This window comes from Microtus oregoni, unplaced genomic scaffold, assembly GCF_018167655.1.
Source record: "Microtus oregoni isolate MIOR12 unplaced genomic scaffold, Mior012 000020F_ref0000438, whole genome shotgun sequence".
Taxonomy (NCBI): domain Eukaryota; kingdom Metazoa; phylum Chordata; class Mammalia; order Rodentia; family Cricetidae; genus Microtus; species Microtus oregoni.
Window position 1 is genome coordinate 11721103 of NW_024543079.1, and position 22841 is coordinate 11743943.

Below are 22841 nucleotides of genomic sequence, written 5' to 3' on the forward strand. Positions count from 1 at the left end.
CTGTGTATCACACACTTCTTTCCTCTTAGCAAAGGGTCCTGAGTTCATAGCCTATCCTTTCCTGGCTTCCACTGCCCTACACATACAGAATTGGTACCATGCTGTCAACAGATCTTATTCAGAGAGTAGCTGGCTATGACACTCCAGCATTTCTGCTGTAACTATTCAGATCACTATTCACATTCAAAAGCTTTTTGTTGTGATCTATTTTATTTATTTATTTAGGATTTTTGCTTTTTATTTGTATGAGTGTTTGTCTGCATGTGTCTAAGTACATCACCTGTGTGTCTGATGCCGAAAGAGGTCAGAAAACAGCATCAGATCCCCTGGAACTGGAGTTACAGGCAGCTGTGCCACCATGTGGGTGCTAGGAACAGACCCAGGTCCTATAAAGGGCAGTAAGAACTTTTAACCACTGAGCCATCTCTTCAGCCCCAAAATTTATTTGTATTATTTTTTATTTATATGTATGAATGCATGCAAGTATGCCATATGTGTGTGAGTGTCCATGGAGGCCAAAAGAATACATCAGATGCCCTGAGTTAAAGGTATTGTAGCCACCCAAGGCAGGTGTCTGAAATGGAACCCAAGTCCCCTGCAGAAGCAGGAAGTACTCTGAATGTGGAGCTACCTGTCCAGTCCCTCCAAGAACTTCCTCATTTAGCACGCTGACTGGCTTTACATGCCAACATGGCAGAGCACCCACCATCACAGAAAGTCTCTGCCTAGGATACAGCATGACTACAGACGGCTCCTCTTTCCTCTCTTTCATCTGAATGACCTCTCACCTGTTATTTTTTCCAGCAGCGACACATCCTGCACTTCCTGGGGCAGGGAAGCAATCTTCTGCCGAACAGTAGCATCTCCCGAAGCGGCATTTTCCAGATCCTGTAATGCTTTGATTAGCTCCTCAGTCTATAAAGGGCAAAGACAAATATATAACCCATTAAGATATAATGGAGCTAAAGAAAATTAGCTAAAGACAAATTATAAAAATGGTCATTCTTAGCATTAAAAAACAGGTCTAAAGTCACACAAACAACTGTTCGTAGTACCAGGAATTTGTGGTTGGAAAGATATGAATTCTAAAAGACATAAAGTTAATTGTTCTAAGTCTACAAAACATAAATAAACCTCTATAGAACTTTTTTTAATTAAAGAGCATATTTTTGGCAACTTAAGAATATGGTCTCTAGTTCATGCTGCTTAATTTCAAATGAAGTATTGTTTATAGTATAAAACAATCTATAATATAGAAAAAAGACCTAAATACCAGATGTTGAACATCTGTGTGTTGGCTGATTACATTTTTTCTAGAGTTTGCCTTACAAAGTTAAGATCACTGCCAATATTAAAATGTGAAATGAATTAACTCATTAGGTGTTAAAAACAAGAAAAGCATATTCTGCATCTACCAAAGGGGCTTTATCAAGCCATGAGAAAACACAGAATGCTAATAAGTAGCCGAGCACAATGACCCAAGAACAGCTGGCTCTGCAGGCAATAGTTAAATTACCTTGAAAGCTGATAACCCAAGCTCCTCCCCTTTAAAGTTTTTAGATGCAAAGATACGACCTACTATTGCTATTATCTAATCCTGTCTAATCCATGGCTTTAACATCACACAACACATACATACTTCCTAGTTATCTATGTCCTGACTATGTCCATGCAGAAATGCAGAATACAGTTAAGATGAGGCAGTCACATTCAACAAACAGGACATGGACAGCCAAGTATGGTGGCATGCACTTGTCATTCCAGGACCAGGGAAGCTGAGGAAGGAACATTGATTTTTTTTTTTTAAAGGGCCTCACTATATAGCCAGGATGGCCTCAAACTCATGGTTCTCGTGCCTCGAACTCCCTAGAGCTAGTTTTACAGGTGTAATCTGCTATAACAGGAAAACATCAAGTTTAAGGTCAGCTAGCATTACACAGTAAGACTCTTATCTCAAAACATTAAAAACAAAACAAACAAAAAAAGGGACATGAACTCTGAATTATGACAGATCTGAATTCAAATTAAGATACTTGGCAAATTACTTAAATACTATTTAATCTGTTTTTGGCGGCTTATTGTTTTGATGATAAACAGATGAACCAGATCAAACTTGTTTCATAAGGGGTTATCTAAGGCAAATGCATCCTTAAATACTAACTCCCTGTTGCAATACTTGTAACAGAGGCTATAGTGAAGCAAATTTATTATCGGCAGTTACAAGACTGTCCTTAGATAGTAATAAGTTGTTTGCTTATAAACAAGAATGCTATTAGCAAAAGGCACAGCTAAGTGCTTCAAAACATCTTTATCATACCATATAAATCTGCTTTTAAAGAGTATTTTTCACTTTTAGAAGATAAAACCAATTCCAAACACTTTATAAAACATAAACCCATTGTAAAGTCATGGTATAAAGTCAGATGTCTGGTGAGCTGTGTCTGGGTGGGCTATTGTAGCTGCTGCCCTTTGACAAGCCACACTACTGATAACAAGCGCCACCTCGTGGTCATGATCTTCAATTAGAGGTCACCTGGAGTCACTGGGTCACATACCAAGAGGGGGCCTGCAGAAGGATCTTGGGGAGAGTAACTTCCGGGGTAGTCATCATCCTCCTCCTCTTGTATCTGCTGAAAAGTTCGTTTCAGAGACTTCTTCTCTTCTGTTGCTAGGAAAATACATGACAGATGTGAGCTGCGTGACCTGCATAAGCATCCAGTGCCCTGTTAAATGACTACAGGTAAAACTGGGGGACAGGGTGGGGTGTTCAGTTTCAGAGATGGCTTCATGCTAACTTTCTTACTAGTTCTTTTAAATTGGTGCAATTCCTTATGTTACTGAAGAGACAAAAAAGTTCCCAGTCTGTCATCTCAGATCTATTCTTTGAATCCAAGAAACTACTACTGGAAAGCGGCTAAAACTGGTATGTCCCAAGCTACCATAGTTAGAACCTTCCTTCCTTCAAAAGAAGTAAACAGTAAAATGGTAAGAAGCATGAGGCAATACATTGAAATAAACCGACTTGTATGGGAGGCGGGGAGAGACAGAGAACACAGTGCACATGAAACAGTTTTATGCTTTTCAAAAATCATTTTAGAAAATAAATAGGAGGAACAAATTCACCAATAAAACTATCAAAGATTTCAAGTACAAATACCCTTTCAACTCTTTCTTTAAGACCAGAATAAACCTAATTTTACTGTAAAATAAAAACCAACTATTACTGAGAAACATGATTGATACTACTGAAAGAAATTACTTAAGTTTTCATTCTAGAATTAACTACTTTTGAAGCTGGCAAGTTACATTCTTTATTATCTGTCCCCTGTGCTTTTACATGATTATGATAGATGTGTTAATTCTAAAATCATTCTTATTGCATCATACAGGGCAACAAAAAACAAGCACAAACAACTGGGGAAATAAATCTAAATGATAAATCTGCATTTAAAGGAAATATTGGACGCCAAATATGTGCAGAGCATTGCAATGGTTTTCTTTCCTTTCGTCTTTCCAACAACTCTGATAGAACGTTCTATTACAAGCAGAAAAAGACTCAGGGAGGTTAAACAACTCCCTGGCACAACACTCAAGCCCATAAGTCTTTCCACTATACACAAACAACTAAGCACAAGTACCTTTATCTGTCAAAGGGGGGGTACCAGGCACCCACCTCGGAACTTGTATGTAACTCACCAGGAAAGTGCACACGCACTCACTTAAGTCTCCTCTGTAACCAAGGATGTGGCTCCTATTTTCTATCTTACACATTTATTAGTTATGTTAGACAGAAAGACCAATCAAGAGTATGTATTGTATTTTTTTTCTTATAGTTTTATTTTATGGATGGAAGTGAGAAAATAGCTAGCCACATTTATGATAAAGGCCGTCCCTGTTTCACATAACGCTACTATGGAGAACAGCTCTCACAGTTTAGTGAAATGACACCAGTTCCCAGCAGCACACTTCGCGTCTCACGGCCAGGTGTATTAACTGAATACTGGGATGAAGTGATTTTTCTAATAGTTCAGTCTCCAAATTACAATTGATAACCAATCACTTCTTTTTCGCAATGTCTGTCAGTGATAGTCACTGTGCACTGGATCCTCAGCCCACAAGGACAGGGGAGTGGAATATTGTGTCATCCCATTCGACAGATACATATCCCATTTCATAAAAATTCCAAGTAGAGAATTGACCATAAAAATCAAAGTACAACAAAGAAGCTGCAACTAAAGCCATGGTGGAACTGAATCTGAATAGCACTAAGAGGAGCTGAGAAGTAAGTACTTGACTAAGGGCGATGCTGCACAGAGGGGCCTGGTGATGCGGCGAGGCTAACACTGCACAGAGGGGCTTGGTGATACCAACTTAGCAGCAAAAAATAAAGAAAGGATGATGGTGGAAGAAGTGACCCCACAAAAACACTTCACACTAAAGCAACTTTCAGGATGTGTCTAGTGATAAACACCTGCAGCCTCAGCTGAGCAGAGGCAGAGACAGGTATGGAAGAGTTCAAGGCCAGCCAGGACTACACAGCACAACCCTGACTCAAAATAAAGTAAAAAGGGAAAGGGAGAGGCAGGGAGAGGAGCAGAGAAAAATGTAGAGCTCAATAAAAATCAATAAAATTAAAGAACAAAAAAAGAAAGCTTCCTCCTTCACATATTGCTGCTTTAGTGATACTCTGTCAAATTAAATAACAAAGCTACTATGAAACAAATACTTAGAAACTATAAACAAAATAAATCTTCCTTTCCTAAAAAAAAAAAAAAAAAAAAGTAAAAAGGCCAGAGGATGTTAACTCACTGACAGGACACTTAACTGACACACATGAAGTCCCCTGTCTAATACCCAGCCTTCAAAAAAATCTTAAAATTAAAAAGAAAAATCCCCAGTTTTAAAACACTGAGAGACTGTTCAAACTATTTTCTATACACTTGTTGCAATGAAAGTTACTTTGTTTCAATATTTCTAAGAAATTTAGGGTCTTACCCTTGTAGGCAGGCCCTCTGTTGTTAAGTTTCATCATGGACAAAATGGTCTATTGAGACAGGGTTTTCTTTTGTTTTGTTTTTTCAAGGCAGAGTTTCTCTGTGTAGCTTTGGAGTCTGTCCTGTACGTCACTCTTGAAGAAAAGGCTGGCCTCGAATTCACAGACATCTACCTGCCTCTGCCTCCTGGGTGCTGGGATTAAAGGTGTGCACCACCACCGCCTGGCTGAGACAGGGTCTTGTTACGCAGCTCAAGCTGTCTTCAAATTCCTGTGTAGCCCAGGCTGGTATTAAACTAGCAATCCTCCTGCCTCTGTCTCCTGAGTCGTGGGACTGCAGGAATGTGCCACTGTGCCTAGAAAAAGCCACCGGTAGTTCTACTATCTTTTTCTTTACTCTATACATTTGTAGTCAGTGTTTTAACTGATAAAAAAGGGGCAGAGAACTGCAATTTTCTACATGGATCATTAAATTCTTTTTGCGCAGTTTTGATTTACATGATCATTTTATAGTCTTGCAAAGCAAAGATGATATATTGTTAAGTGGAAAACCCACTAGCATATGGTTTACATATGAAATATCCAATAGTACTCAGTGCACAGTAGCTTAATGTGTGGCATGTGGTATGACCCACACACACTCAGCCACTACAGCATAAAAGTGCCATGTGAAAGGAGTGGCCACCAGAATATGAATATAAGATCAAAATAAAATTTTTAAATAAAATATGAATATAAAATTTACACTACTGTGGCCCTGAAGAGTTGTCTCAATGGTTAAGAGCACTGGCTGTTCTTGCAGAGGACCCAAGTTCTGTTTCCTTTATCTACATGACAGTTTACAGCTGTCTCTAACTCCAATTTATACATAATTAAAAATTTAGTAAATAAAAATAAACAAAAAACTTTAAAAAAGTTCCAAAAGAAAGTAAAGGCAAACTCTATGAGTTGCCCAAATATAATGAATTACCCATGAATCAATACTGCAATGTGAACAACTATTCAAATTTGGAAATGAGCCTCTGGGGAAGTCAAGGGTGTTTGAAAGGAAAGTAATAAACGACTTTGATCATCCGGCTCCGGAGAACACAGGAGTGCGCTGCAGGACTTACACACCCAGGGACCTGTTGAGTGTCTGTCTTTACAGGATGAAGGGGAAGGGAAACAGTCTTTAGACAACTGACACTAGCACACGGCACTGCTAGCCTGTAAAAAAAGCCAACTCCAAAGGAGTCATTCCCAACACTGCCATAATGCTGCCACTGCTGGAACCCAAGGCAGAAAACAGCTAGCTTTTCAGAAGCAAGTAAAACAACAGTTTTCTAAGTAAAACAGTAATGGCACAAAGCCTGAAAGCACTTTCTTAGAAAGTCTCTTTCAGTGTACTGTAAGGTACATGGTAATTTTAGAGCTGGAAGAGACTGTAGAGCACACAGGTAACGGGCTGAAGACATGTTATTGTCACTCATGCTGATCCTGAGAGGTCCGACAGCAGAGGTGTGTGCACAGAACCAGAGAACAAGGCGGGGACGGCTACACAGGGGCCAGGGTGGCATTCTTGGGGAATACACTGCCACAAGTGAAAGGGGTGCAAAGATGTGTTGTGAGAAACTACAGCAGATGCAGAAAAGCAGCCAGCAAAGAGTCCAGAGGGACACTTGGAAACTCAGCCTGCCCAAGAACCAGGAGCATCGTGAGGGCACGGACTAAAGAATCTCCAAGTGGACTAGTCACATCAGAAGGCCTCCTTAATATGGTGAGTACTGACTTGATCATTAGCAGTAAGTGTAAGTGGAGTCAGATCAGAGTGACAGCTTAGGAGCTGGTGATGCCAACTAGAAGTAACATATAACTAACCAAAGACGGAAAAACCAAACATTTCAATTTATTCTTTAGAGAAAAAATAACATGGGCTCTTAAGAATTTTAAAATTCACATACATACTTCCCAAGGATACCCTAGGCTCAGTAAAGATCAAAATCAATATAGACAATAAGTTGGCAATCATAAAAGGATAGAAAACCAAATTTATTATTAATAAAGTCAAGTTCTAAAAGGGCAAGGGAATGATACAAGGCTCTGCTTTGGACAATGTCATGGCCAGGGCGAGGTATTTCTTAGTCAACCACAATTCTAAAGAAGTTGGTTGTTCCTTTCCCTGTGGGAGGACAGTTCCTGAAGAAGCAAGAAGGGCCAAAAACCCACACAGGAAGTGAGGGAGTGAGAACATGGCAGCATGAGCACAAGAACCAGGCCTGCCCACTGCGAGCTCTGTCTAAATTCTCACCATCACTCAGCATCATCTCGCTCTGAAGAGTCAGAAGCGGCTGGTGGACCACAGCAGCCACAACAGCCCCCACTGCAGCTTTTCATGTGGGACTGGGAGTAGCAAAGACCAAGAGCTGTAAACATGTGGTGATGTTTCTACCTTTGGGGGGAGGGCTCTTGGAGTCCTCCATAGACAGCTTCAGCTGCTGTATGAACTCGCCGCCATACACACTTCGTTCTTGCCAGATGTTCAGCAATCTTTCTAAAGGTTTTTTACAGCCTTCATCTGCCTCTCTGCCCAGAAAAGATGAAAAGATATATATATATAAGCTTAAGTTTTTGTTTTTAATTAGGACAGATCCATTAAAAAAAAAAACAACAACAACAACTGCCAAAATGATTTATATACTTAAAACAAGAATGCGGTACACCCTGTACTATTTGGAGTCCCAAATCTTGACAGAAACTGCATTCCTCCCATGGTGAGTGGGGAAGAGGCATCCCATAACCCAAGGAATCTTTTTTCCCCTTAGAAATGTGGAGGAATAGGAAAAAAACCCTATATGACTGGTTTTAACAGACAGAAAACAAAATTGATCATATCAATTGCGACAACTTGCCTTTTCAGAAGATGTCAATTTAAATTAAGTCCTAGGCATATACTGGAAATTAAAATTAGCCAAACCTTTAAGATGTTAAAGGCACAAATGTTTAAATTCACTACGTTAACATACCAACACCTCTACATGCATACATATCTGCTAAAAATGTCTCAACATTACCTACTGCATAATGACTTTAACACTGGCTGAGCCTGAGTCCCGTGTTCACACATCTATATCTAATGGATAATCCTAGAACACACTGGAAATAATTTTTAATCTATATCTGAAAGGAAAAAGTTAGGTAATCTTTTCCTGGTAAGTTGCTCTTAAAACAGAATACAGCCGACACAGTTAACCTCTTACCTACTCAATGTGTGAGATGGCAGCAAACAAGCAGGAGACTTTCTCAGGAGACCCAGACCTCCCGCCTGCCACCTATGGGATCCTGAGCACTCTGTTTAGTGAAAATGCATAAACACCAGCATCTTAACACCAAGCACCTTAAAGGGAAGGGCTCACAAGATGGCTCAGCAAGTAAATATGCTTGTCTCTAAGTCTGACAACTTGATTTCCATACCCAGGACCACATAGTAAAAAAAAAGAGAACCAATTCAGGCAAGTTTTCCTGTCTCCCATGAGTGAGTAGTGTCTCTCCAAATAAATTAAACTAAAATGTAACTATTAAAAAAGGGAGACCTTGGGTTGGAGATGTAGTCAGTTGAAGTGTTTGTCTAGCTCTGGGTTCAATCCCCAACACAGCAAAAGCAAAGTATGGTTGGTAACGTCTGTGATCCCAGCACTGGGGAGGTGAAGATAAGAGAATCAGAAGTTCAAGGTCATCCATCCACAACTACACAGTAAATCTGAGACCAGACTCAGATATATGAGATTATGCCAAAAGGGGGAGGGGAAAAGACCTCCCCATCTTAGGAGCAAAGTCAAATGTCTTCACTAAGAACGTCAAGAATGGCAAATTCAACTGTGATGGAATTCTACCCACCCTCAGCACTGGCAGCAATGACAGCACTTCTGCAATGCTATGCTAATACTCAGCCTGGTCAGTAGTAAATTACTACTAGCAAGTCAACTAAGCTGAGATCAAAGTCAGCAAACATATAAACTAATTTTTTATAATTTTTTTCAAGTCAGAGGTAAGCACTAGGAAGATAGGGAAATGCTTCTACTACACTTTCAAGAGCTCAGCTATAAGCAAGTTCTCTGGTGTTGATGTTGAGACACTCTTACTTTATCTTCAAAGAATTTGCAGAAATGAGTTACTCTCGCCCTTCCTCTGCCAACAACCTGGTCCAAGCAGCAGCCATTCCCTACAGGCCATCTCCGACAGCCTCATTACTGCTCTTCCAGCTTCCAGCCTTATCTTCCTACAGCTACTCAAATTTGTTTTTGTTTTTTAATACTTTCTTTCTTTTTGTTTTGTGTACATTGGTGCTTTGTCTGCAGATCTGTCTTTATGAGGGCACCGGATACCTTGGAAGAAAAGTACAGATAATCGTGGAATGCCATGTGGGTGCTGGGAATTGAACCTGGGGCCTCTGGAAGAGCAACCAGTGCTCTTAACCACTGAGCCATCTCTCCAGCCCCAGCCACTCCAATTTTAATAATGTAATTCTAGCTGCTGTGGGAAGGCACTTCTTATCAGACAGAATCCTTACAAAGTTCTCAAGGCTTTTTCAACCTCTCCAACCCACTCTGGTCCTCAGGCTTTGCGCCAGGAGCTCTCTGCCCCACCCTCCTCTTCAGCAGCACTTCCCTAGTCCCCACAGGGACGCTCACTTCTTGCCCCACCTTCACTGTCTTCCATATAATGTCTCTCATGTGTTGCACAGAGTAGTTGTTTACTTGTTGCATATAAATGCAATTTCTGGACAGAGGGGCTTTTCTCCCCACGAGGACCACATTGGCTGAATCAATCTTTTTAGGAATTTTAAAACCTTTTTTGAATTCTATATAAAACACTTGACTTTCAACTTTTCTGCAAAGTCATTCAAGTCACAAATTAACTAAACTAATCGGTTTTGAAATAAGTCACTCCAGTGAAGCAGAAGTCACTTCGGCACCCAAAATCAGATATAGCTAGAATAAGAACGCAGTTTGAAAAAAAAGCAGGGGGTAGGAGGGAACACTACATTTTCAGGTTACACAGATTTCATTTTAAACGGAGAATTTATTTAGAGTACTCATTTGAATTGCTTGTCTAACATGTACCAAGCCAAATTCAATCCCCAACTCTGTATAAACTGGGCATGGTGATGCTTGCCTGTAACCCCAGAATTCAAGGGGTGAAGGAAGGAGGAGCAGTTCAAAGTCATCCCTGGTTACACAAATACTTTGAGGCCACACTGGGCTACATGAAGACCTGATTCCAAACTAAACAAATAAATAATATATATATGAGAAATATCTATGCGAAAAAGTAATTTTAAAAATAATTTGCTATTAAACTATGGAAAAGAAAGAAATAATCACCCACACACTGAGTATGTATACTGAATGTTTAAAATATATTTTAATTCTAATTATGAATTCAACCTATGCTCACTTTTCTAATATAGAAGTCCAAAATCAGCCAACTCACAGTGTGGCACAGTGCACACACTGCACTGCTTCTTCAAGTGTCAGCTGGACACCTAAGCTCTGCCAAGTGAGCCTCAGAGACCTTCCTTCCTGTGCTTCAAGGGTAGTTCTTTGAATGCAGATATACTTCTCATGTGTGTGCTGATGTGCATATTTGTTTGTAATTTGTACATTAGTCTGATCCCCTACGTAACAAGCTGTGGCAGACCCAGCAGAAGTGGAATCCTTTCTTCTAAAATGTCAGCTCTTCCCACAGTACCTTATGCAAAGTTGTAACAGAAAATTCCCTCATAATTGTTCAGAAAAGAATGAATGGGGCTGGAAAAGTGGCCGAGCAGTTAAGAACACTTAGTTATAACAACCTCCAACTCTAGTTCCAGGGAGAATCTGCTGCTTTTGGCCACCATAAGCACCTGAATTCACATGTACCCCCGCAGACACACAAATACACAAACGAAAAGTAAACCTGAAGAAAAAGAATTAAGCACTCAGGGGGCAGAGGCAGGAGGATCTCTGAGTTCAAGACCAGCCAGGTCTACAGAATGAGTTCCAGGAGAGCCAGGGCTAAGCAGAGAAACCCTGTCTCAAAAAATAAAAAAAATAAATAAAAGAGAGAGAGAGAAAAGATTTAATATAAATGCTGTGTTCTAGAACGACCTGCTGTTAACTGGTGCCTGCTAATCATTTGTGTATAAAGTGGCCCCACAAAAAGTATCCAATACTGAAGACTCTGATCCTGGCCATGGGGTGCTGTGGATAAAGAAAAACCAGGAAGCTGCTTACATCATCAATGAGTTGACAGTTGAATGGACCATTAGCTTCAGAGGGCCCCCTCCAATCCCTGCTCCTCTTTCCTGGCCATCATGAGGGCTCTCGTACACTCTCCCTGCTGTGATGTTCTGCCTCCTACATTCAAAAAGAAGTGGAGCTGGCCGCAGGAACTGAAACCTCGGGAACCATGAACCTAGAGAGATTCTTAATCCCTTATGTTTATCTCTGGCAGTGACAGAAAGCTAAGACAGGAGCACACCTGAGGACTGGGATTTCAGGACAATGTCCACTTCCTAATGAACTTGGTGGTTTGTGTCCCAACTGTGTAAACAACATGGTTCTACATGAATGACTGACTGCTTACTTCCAGGAATAATGGCAGAGGTGACTTTCATAAATCTTAGCTGAGTCTCTTCCCATCAGAATGAACTACACACTGGCTGTCACAATCACCCATTCACCTTTCCACTCTGCTGGCTGTCTGTAGTTCTGGCTGTAGTAAGTCAATCATGAGTCCTCCTAGGAAGTTACCCTCCTTGAGAAGTACAGAGACCCACAAACAACAAAAAAGTATTGTGTATTTGGCAATAACTACTGATTTACCTCTCAAAAAATTAAGTCCAGGATCAGAAAAGATGACTCGGTGGGTAAAGGTATAGGACACTAAGCCTGACAACTCAAGTTAAATCCCTGGGTCCCACATGGTGGAAGGAGTGAATTGACTTCTGAAAATTGTCCTTTTGTCTCCACATGTATACTGTAGCACACGCAGACACATGAGCATATATATACATACACATGTAATTTTTAAACTGTTTTTAAAGAAATGGGGAGGGGGGCTGGAGAAACAGTTCAGCAGTTAATAGTCCTTGTTGCTCTTCCAGAGGACCCATGTTCTAGTCCCAGCACCAATATGACGGCTTACAACTTCCTGTAACTCCAGTTCCAGGGGATCTGATGCCCTGCGTGGTCTCTGTGTGTACTAGGCACACATGTGGTACACAGGCATACATGCAGACAAAATGTCCATATATATATAAAATAATAAAAACTTTGAAACTCTCCCCTCACTATCAGCTCCTACTTAATTCCAACAAATTGTGTAAATTTTACAGGGGACTCCATCTACAGAACAAGCATTCAGTGAATGGAGACTGCCTTTTCACTGCAAATACCTTAACTGATCTCACCTTAGCCAAGACCACAGCAAAACCTTTCAAACTCAGGCTTTCTTGCCCTTCACAACCCATTCTCCACACAAATCTTTTATGTGTGTGAAAGTAATTTGAGTCCACGTGTGTATGTGTGTTCACATGTGTGTGTATATGCACACAGAGGCTCAAAGTTGGCATTAGGTGCTTTCCTCAATTATTTTCCACCTTATATACCGAGACAGAATCAATTGTACCCAGAGCTTGCCAATTCAGCTAGTTTGGCTTTTACCGTCTGAGTCGTCTATTCAACATAATACAAGCCTTTAAAAAATTTTTAAAAATTTCTCTACACTGTAATGAGAAGATGTATACATACTGCTTTATCATACATTAGAGTGATTGAATAAAAAGAGAAACATCTCCTAATGTACTGACCCCCCTTTTCTTAAGTACAAAAGTGATCACTCATTATTTTACAAACTGTTAAATTTTCCATGAGCTTTCAGTGGCAGCACTATGAACAAATGGATTGACAGGGCAAAAATTCTAGATATATGCTTAGGTTTCTTTTTCTCTTTAACTTTACCTGGGCTTTAGATATCTCTCTTCCCTTTTTAATTTTTTTTTTTATTTTTGGAAATTATAATAGAATTATATCATTTTCCTTCCCTCTCTCAAAAGCCTCTCATATACCCACTCCAACTCCTCTTTTTAGCTGTTACACACATATATGCATGAACAGGAGCTTTAAAAAAGGATATTTTACAACGTCTATGAGAATTGTTTCATTCCCTGGCTTACAATTCTTGAATGACATCCTATTAGAACAGACTCTCAGGGAATATGTCACTGGTCCTTTTCTACCTCTCTCTGATTTCATCTGGGGCTACATCTGACTTTGCTTACCATATCCAACTACACTGGCTTCACTGTTCCTTTTAAGATGCCATGATTATTTCTACCTTAGGTTCTCAAATGTCACTTCGTTACCCACAATTGGCCTAAAGGAGATCTCACCCTAGAGTACTATTCTATTTGACTGTGTGGTGTTCACTTCACTATCCTTGCCTGCCTTCTTCCCTGATAGTCCCCAAGCTCTGGATCAGCATGAGACATATAAACAACACTCATACATGTTAAATAATAAATGTGTAAACTTTAAAGAAAACAGGGTACTTGTAACCATAACATGTTCATAATCTGGTTAGTTAAACTGTTACTCAAATCAAATCTACCCTATGAACATCATGCTTTCTCTGAATTCAAAGATTTTTTTTTGCTTAAGAATAAAAGCATCATAAAAATATTGCTAATCAATTTGAGGATTAATGGGTCAGTCACCTTTGATCACCAAGTGGCCGCAGCAGAAGTACACCATGAACATATACTAAATGACTTTTGGTTGATAATGCCCATAGCATTAAAGTAGCTATTGTACTTTCTATCCTAATGGTGGAGGGAAGGAGAGAAGCCCAGACACATGGTACAAACTGGACCTTCGACAGCTGGAATAAAGACAGGAGCTGGGAAAGACAGGTAAAACGTGCAGTTGTTCTCCCTATGCCTCCTGTTTCCATTTCTTTGTGACAAGATCTCACTACATACCCCAGGCTGGCCTCTGAAGGCTGGAATTACCGGAGTGTACTGCTATGCCTGGCTTCTGTACAGTTTAAGATGTGTCCACACACTAAACAGGCCCTCTGAATCTTGGTACCTACCTTTTAGTCCTTTCTACTTGTCCTTTTCTAATGTAAGTCAGTAAAAATTATCATTCTTAAGTAAAAATGTTAGTTTACTACTTGTGGTAAACCAGATCTTTTCCCCAATTAGTCACTATTATCCTAATTCAATCAACAAATATTCACTAAATTCCTGCTCAGTACCAGGACAGATGCCAGTGCTGCTAGGTCTTGCAAAGCCCCGTGAAAGGCTATGTAAATGCCGAGGCTGTGCACTTGGCACTATAAGGTGTGCAGCCCGAGAGCTGGGAAAGGAAAGAGCCCTTCCCTACTGGAAGTGTAGTGCATGAAAACCACTGAGTACAATGTAAACCAGGTCTCAGAGAACCTCTCCTCCTAACAAGAGTCACAATAACTAAGAGATAAGAGGTTTCTGTGCCTTTTAACTAGGTAAGAAACTTGGGCTAAAAAACTTATTTACACACCCAAGGCCACTCACATGATGTTTGAGATAGAGCAGTATCTAAGGTACCTATCTAAGTCTTATCAAAACAATACATCCCTGCCTCCAATTGCAGATAGGTGCTCCAGTGGCCTACTTTAAATTTATCAGCAGTTTGAAGATTGAGTAATTTTCTTCAAGTTAATATATACATCCTGTTACTTCCTGTCTTTGTTCATCAGAAGCCAGTATGACAGGTACAAGTAAAAAACTTTCCAGTCTTAGCTAGATGTGTTTTTAAAATATTGAATTCCTAATTGTATTCCTTTGAACATTTCAAATCCTTCAAGGAATACAGACAAATTCACATTTAAGACCTCTCAGATTCTCTCACATTCTTAGACCCCAGAACATTTTTTGTTTAACCCACTAGTCTCATTTTCACTCTTCTCAGTTTCTTTTTGTAAAGATCTGTGTATTCTTTGTGCATACTTACAAACACAACATTCTACCAAATAAACAAAAAGCACAATTTTCCTCCTGGGAACCTAACTCACACCCACAACAAGACGTGAAAATGAGCACAAGAGATGTAAAGTTTGAACTGGTGTGAGCTCCCTGACTCCGCCACAGTTCAGCACGTTCTACAATTCAAGTAGCAGACTTACTACAACCCGGCTCAAGCATCCACTTTTCCACACTTACAATGACTGTTTTTGTAGTGACACTAATGACAACTATTTTAGCAAACTAAAAATTGAGAAGGAAATAAAGAAGTCTTGGTAACCAATTTCTGCTACTGAGGAGACATTACTAAAAGGCTCCTTCATACTACTAGCTCTGGTTTTGATCATAAGCTAAAGAGACAACTCAGCCATGAAAAACATACTCAAGGAATCCAGTAGGTGAATTCGGGGGCGGGGGGGAAGTTTTTGGTACCAGAATCAATCTCTTTAGTGTTTCAAAATGTTTACAGTCTGAGATGATAGTTAAGGGCTCAGACAAACATAAAACCATAATTTGCCCTTCACAACACTCTGTAAAATACAAAGTTGTCAATTTACAAAGGATATCACAAAAACAACAAAACAAAAAGGTGCAAAATTTAAAAGCCCCCCCAAATAGAAAACATACCTGGCAACGTGAGAAAAAGCATCCACAAGGACAGATTCAAATTCTCTTGTGAACTCAGGTCCTTTCCTTTTACTGTTTTGGATGACATCATTTGCTAAGTACAGAAAAGTAAGCTTCCTATTTGATTTGGCTGGAAAAAAAAAGAAAAAGAAGAAAGAACAATTTAACTTATACCAAAGAATTCTAATTAATAATTTTTAGGATATTCCTAAAGAACATTACGGATGAGAAAGAAGACAGTTCAGCAGGTAAGGCACTTGTCACACAAACATGAGGACTGGAATTTGGTCCCCCACACCCAAGTAAAATGCCAGGTGGAGGTGGGTCTCTGGGGCTGGCGGCTAGTTAGCCTAACTGAGGAGCTCTGGGTTTAAGTGTGTGATCCTACCCTGTTATATAAGGTGGATAGTGATTACGGGGGACACATCAACTTCTGGCCTTCACATACATACCCACCTGCACACAAAAAGAACATTAAGGTAAGTGCTACCTCTCAGAGTCAAGTAAATGTCTGAATAAAATAATGAATGGGATAATATAAAGAACCCATTGAAGTCTCTAACATGTACATCTGGGAATACAATTTTGAGAGAAGAATGAAAAACAACAGCTTCATTTTTGTGTTACTTTAACCAGAATAATTGACAGCAAAACAATAATTCAAGGAAAATTCTTAAAGACAAGCTGTCAATCTTAATGCTAAAACCAAGGTGTCATTCACTGTATTGAGAGGACATCTACTTTGAATATAACCTTCATTAACAAGCGTTATAGAGTGAAACACTGAGTTAGGATTCAACTTTGAAAGATAATCTTGTAACTGATGCTCTCAACTGAGACTCTTTCTTTGAGATGCCAATAACACTGACTCTCCAGTCCAGATGATTCTCTAGATATACCAACCAATGTTTATCTCAAATACAAACATGCAGAAATGCCGTATTATTGTTGGAAATTTACACACATCTCAAATCTGAATATGCAAAATGATGGCTCCCACAAAAAATATAATTTTTCTCTGTTACACATACAAAATGTACTATTTTCTATTACTTTATATGGTATCATATATTAAACCATAAAAGCTTCATGTAATATACCTGAGTTACAGCTGCTTGGGGGTGCATTACTGAATTTTCTGGCTTCTATGCACATAAGTTCTCAACCCTAAAGTTATTTCACTACCAATTTTGGTCCCAGTTTTCTTTTTAAAGAAACAAATATGAATATAATAAGATGTTTCAAAACACTAAGTTTTCTTTATAGTTAAAGAGAAAAATCTAGCAGTATTTATGCCAACTTTTTCACAACTGTGTATCAAGTCCTTACTCCACTGCTCTCCAAGAACACTTTTGAAAAGCACAGCAGGCAGAAGATCTGATATCTTAAAATCAATTACAGAGAAAGCCAAATAAAAAACAGGGTTTGAAAAGCACATTATAGTTGCTCTGTTTGTTTTCTTTTTTTTTAAATATTTATTTATTATGTATACAATCTTCTGTCTGTGTGTATGCTTGAAGGCCAGAAGAGGGCACCAGATCTCATTACAGATGGTTGTGAGCCACCATGTGGTTGCTGGGAACCGAACTCAGGACCTTTGGAAGAGCAGGTAATGCTCTTAACTGCTGAGCCATCTCTCCAGCCCATCTGTTTGTTTTCTTAAGACAGTCTTAATATGTCTGGTTACACATTACAGCTTAAACTATACCCTAAAACACTTACAGAATTAGACAGGGGGATACTGAACTACATCAGCCATCTAGTAGCAACCCAATTTAGATAAGTTAATTATCTTAACTAACTTGAGGAGACTGTTATAATGATTATTCAAAAGCAAAACAAAGCCAGGCATATTGAATAGTGCATGCCGTTAGTCCCAGTACTGGGAAGACAGAGGCAGGAAAATCTCCACGAGTTTGAGGCCAGCCTGGTCTACCTAGAGTTAGCAAGTTCCAAAGCAGTCAGTCAGAGCTACGTACTGAGACTGTTTTAAAAAAAAAAAGGGGGGGGGGTGTCAAAACAAAAGTATCAATAGTGACCTGGGTGTGGTGGTGGCTCACATCTTTAATCCCAGCACAGAGGCAGGTGGATCTCTGGGAGTTCAAAGCCAGCTTAGTCTACAGAGTGAGTTCCAGGACAGCCAAAGATACACGGAGAAACTGTGTCTCAAAGAAACAAAAAGTATCAATACTTAATACAGTGTCTTACTGTTGTTACAAAGATGGGATTATCTCCTTTTCCAAAGCCTAATAAGTGTAGTTTTCATCTCCATCAAATAAAAAAAAAAATTTTTTTTGCAATAGGAGACCATTACAGAAATTCACAACCAATCAAAATGCAGTTGCAGAGCCAGTCTCAATGAATACATCTATAAAACAAACAAAAAAAAAACAAAACAAAAAAAACCCGCACCTAAGGCTCACAGATCAGGAGAGGGGGTCAGAGGCTACACCAGTAAAGTCTCACCAACATGACTGCCTAAACTTAAGAACTGAACAAGGACAACAGCAGACATGCTAACACGGACGGACAGAGGAAAGACCCTGAGGTCTCAACCCTACACAAAGAACTACAGGCAACAAGGAATGCTGAGAGAGAAACAGTCTTTCTTAGTGAAGAAAAGAACACACCAATTGGTCAGCCCTGAAAACATACATATGAGTAACATTACACAGACAGAGCACATTATATTCAGCAATATATATCTATATACATATAGGTATGTAATAACAATTTATTTAAAAAGAGGCTGTTTGGTGTGGCACATGCCTTTAAATCCAGCTCTCAGGAGACAGAGGCAGGCAGATCTGTGACTTCTACAAAGGGAATTCCAGGATAGCCAGAGCTGTTGCACAAAGAAACCCTGTCTCGATAAACAAAACAAAACAAAAGAGAGGCTATAAATTTGAAAGAGAACAAGAGGTATATAAAACAGTTTGTAGGAAGGAAAAAGAAGGGGAAAATGATGTGATTATAACTTAAAAAAAATTAAAGAAGTAATTTTAAAATTTAAAATGATGCAATTAAAATGTCATACAAATTAAAGTCAAATCAATAGTGAAAACAGGAAGGAGGAATATAGCACTCTACTTAAACATATTAAAGTTCTCAGTTCTGATAAGCATCTAATTATGTAACCCAAAACTCAGTGTATATACTTTGGTCACTCAGATCAGCTTTTACTTTTATAATTTTTTAAGAAACAAAAACAAACCATTATTTTGATTTAAGAGGGGGAAAAAAAATCACTCCTACTTCTGGGTATGACTTATGCCTTTGATCACAGCAGTTGGGAGGCAGAGGAAGGCAGATCTCTGTGAATTCCCAGCCGTGCAGGGCTACCTAGTGAGACCCTATCTCAAAAAACAGCAGACTTGCTACTCTTCCACAGGGCCGGAGTTTGGTTCCCAGAACCCACTTGGCAGCTCAAACTGTCTAACTACAGTTCCAGGGGACCCAATGCCTTCTTCTAGTCTAAATCACACTGGGAATCCTAGAAGAGCAGCACAAGTACCCTGTGTGCAGTAGTACTGTGACACAGCCAGACAGAGCACACATACCCCGCTACTCCAACTCTGGGGGATAATACGACAAAATATATCTTCCCACCTACTACCAACACTGACTCCAAACCAGGAGAACTAGTTGCTGAGTTAAGGTTAAAGGACTGGCTAATCAAAAAAATTTTGATGTGTAGAGAAAGGCTACAAACCACTCTGGAAAAAAGGAACTATTTATTTACATTGTGGTCACAATTAAAACAAAACATAAGGCTGGGTGGTGGTGTGGCACATGGCACATACATGCCTTTAATCCCAGCACTCCGGAGGCAGAGGCAGGAGATCTCTGTGAGTTCAAGACCAGCCTGGTCTACAAGAGCTAGTTCCAGGACAGGCTTCAAAGCTACAGAGAAACCCTGTCTTGAAAAACTAAAACTAAAATAAAATAAAATAAAAAATAATTCCTCTTGGTCAGGTGTGGTGGCACACACACCTTTAATCCTAGCATTTGGGATGCAAAGACAAGCAAGCCTCTGGGAGTTTGAAGCCAGCCTGGTCAACATAGCACATTTCAGGCCAGCAAGGGCTAAATAGTGAGAAGGGAAAAAATTACTTTTTCTGTTTCAAAAAAAAAAAAAAAAAAAAAGCAAAACAAACCATTGAAAAGCACTGTAGGCTGGGCGGTGGTGGCGCACGCCTTTAATCCCAGCACTCGGGAGGCAGAGGCAGGTGGATCTCTATGAGTTCGAGGCCAGCCTGGTCTACAAGAGCTAGTTCCAGGACAGGAACCAAAAAGCTACGGAGAAACCCTGTCTCGAAAATAAAAAAATAAAATAAAATAAAATAAAGCACTGTAATGCCAAAATATTCCATAAAAGAGAGAAGTGCTACTTACAATCTAAAAGGACCAATTAGTAATTCCTAGAAAGTGAACAGAAAATAACATGAAAAACAAAAGCAATTCCTAAGTGAGAGGAATAATTTTTGTAAGACTCATAAGTACTTTGAGGATAACTCAAAGACTGTGGCAATGTCTTGGATGGGGAGGATAACTTCTCCAGAAACACAAATGGCCATTTTTAAAAACTCAGGGTGAGCTAGAACACCAGAGGCTAGTCAGTTTCAACATCGGAGCACAAACCCTTCTACTTTAGTATGGGGACATTTTCAGTTCACAGGAGAAACTGGGTAGGAGATGAACACACACCTCAAGGCTTAGGGAAGAGCCGGGCGATGGTGGCACACGCCTTTAATACCAGCACTCAGGAGGCAGAGGCAGGCGGATCTCTGTGAGTTTGAGACCAGCCTGGTCTACAGAGCTAGTTTCAGGACAGGCTCCAAAGCCACAGAGAAACCCTGTCTCGAAAAACCAAAAAAAAAAAAAAAAAAGGCTTAGGGAAGAACTCTAGTTCTGCAAAATCCAATTTGGCAGCCGTTGGCCATGGACAGCCAGTCAACTGAGCTAATAAAACTGGGGAACCGAACTTCCGTCACATTTACTCACAAGTGTAGCTCCTTTGTTCACCACTTTAAATGGCCACTTTGTGGAAACACTACAGTACTGAGCCGGCTGCAGAGAGTTGAATCAGTGCTGTTTAGATCCTTTACTCAACTAGGAAAACCTTATCAGAGGCACAACTACTAAACTAAATTTTTAAGCAGGTAACAGACACAATTCTAAGCATATCAGAGGGCCCTGATGAAAAGAAGCCTAGGGAAAACGATATAGCTAAGAACGAAGCACAGCTAACCGGTGTGATGGGAGGGAGAGCATTCAATCCAGGGAGGGGAGAGAGTATTCAATCCAAGAAAGCTGCTGCGCTCAGACCACCGCCTTCACTCGGTAAGCTCACTGTGGCACCAGGCACTTGAAAAAGCACAAATCTTGATATCAATTCTCCCTGGGCCCACGTCCTAGCTACGGACCCCTAGACAAGGCACTGGTCTTGTTGTATCTATAAAATGGGTAAGAATGCCAGTCTACTCACTACAGAAGACTCTATCTGATAAGATTAGAGATAAAAGAGCTCCAGCAAAGCAAGTCTGCTCTAAAGATGACCAAGAGATTTCACCAAACAGAACTCAGCAGAGGTTACTGGCAGTTTTCTCACGTCTCCACAGATGCCGTAGATATTGGACTGGTACAGCAGACTGGAAGCCCCAGGCTCTACTCAACTGCCCCCAAGGGCTGAAGGCATTCCTTTCTCAGTATAGCAAATGCAAACTGGGAGGCTCTGCATGAAGCCTAGAGTCCAGTCTCCTGGGGGAAAAAAAAATCCCGGATTTGGGGTCTGCACAGCCTCATCAGGTCAAAGAGCTTGAACGGAATCATTATCCACTTCAGTTTCCTCATCTACAACAAAGGCAGTAGACACGAATGGACAAATGGAATTATTTTCCTCAGCCTCTGCTAAGGAATCCGGCAGTTGAGAGTTAGCTTTGTATGCGCTGTGCCCCGCTCCACATCAAGGGTAGCAACCCGACGGCAGAGACCACGCTGCACACTGGGCAGGCGACAGTCCACACTCACCACTGCTACTGCAAGTTTGCACTGCGCCTACAGCACGCGAAAATGTTTACTGGATTATCCTGGCTTCTTACCACAACCGGCTTCGTTGAACCCTGGGTTTTCCCCATCTGCAAAGTTCCTACTTCAAAAGGCTTGAGAATTAAAACAACAAAACAACGACAAAAAGAACCACCGAGTACGAACCACCGAGTACCGTGGCACACGCTGTTAATCCCAGTATGTGGGAGGCAGAAGCAGGAGGATCTCTGAGGCCAGCCTGGTTTACATAGGAAATTCCAGGCCACTTCAGGCTAAAGACTGAGGCCCTGGCCGGGCGGTGGTGGCGCACGCCTTTAATCCCAGCACTCGGGAGGCAGAGGCAGGCGGATCTCTGTGAGTTCGAGGCCAGCCTGGTCTACAAGAGCTAGTTCCAGGACAGGAACCAAAAGCTACAGAGAAACCCTGTCTCGAAAAATCAAAAAAAAAAAAAAAAAAAAAAAGACTGAGGCCCTGTCCTAAAGCAAAAAACAAAAGCCACCTACATACAGACAGTAGCACATGATAAAGCCACAGCAATATAAATTATCACTATTTCCATTTTCTATAGCAGGGAACATAGAGGTTAAGCTGCTGGGGTAAGCGGCAAGGACAGGATTAACTTCCAGATAGATGCCAGAGACAACTTGCTATTGTGTCCAACACAGGGCCTGGAAAGTAACAGGCAGGGCTCAATGAACGTCAGAGTCTGAATTCAGTGGCAAGTGCAGAAGGCTACCCAATTGACAGGGCTGTTCTGAAGTCTATGGACAGTGACTGACATGGAGTGAAGGCTTTGTAAGTACAGCTTGTGACCGTGTTACAGATAATACACACACACACACACACACAGACACACGGATATCTGAAGAAACATGCCCAATATTACTTAGCTACAAAGTGTTTGCACCAGGTCTCAATGTGGAGCGTCTGGCCAGAGACCGCTGGATCTCATCCCAAATGCCCAAAACAGGATCTGGTGCATAACGTTTCCAGCTCCAAGCCCAGCCACGATTTAAAGATAAAACAACAAACAAACAAGAAAACAACAACTGTCGCCAAGTGAGAGGGGAGCCTGAGGAGGAAAGCAGCTTAACAACTTCAAGTCTGGACATTTGAGCCTTTGGAACTGCAGATGAAGATCTTATACCTTCC

General features: G+C 40.5%; 1 protein-coding gene across 1 annotated transcript in view; it reads right to left on the minus strand.

Annotated features, from left to right (window-relative positions):
• Rprd1b (regulation of nuclear pre-mRNA domain containing 1B) overlaps positions 1-22841 on the minus strand; it is a 51287-nt gene that overhangs the window by 27754 nt on the left and 692 nt on the right. The window contains exons 2-5 of the mRNA XM_041670309.1: positions 15642-15771; positions 7422-7555; positions 2556-2668; positions 789-915 (exon numbers count right to left, since the gene is read on the minus strand). Coding sequence (XP_041526243.1) covers positions 789-915; positions 2556-2668; positions 7422-7555; positions 15642-15771 — 504 coding nt within the window. The remainder of the gene's footprint in view (positions 1-788; positions 916-2555; positions 2669-7421; positions 7556-15641; positions 15772-22841) is intronic.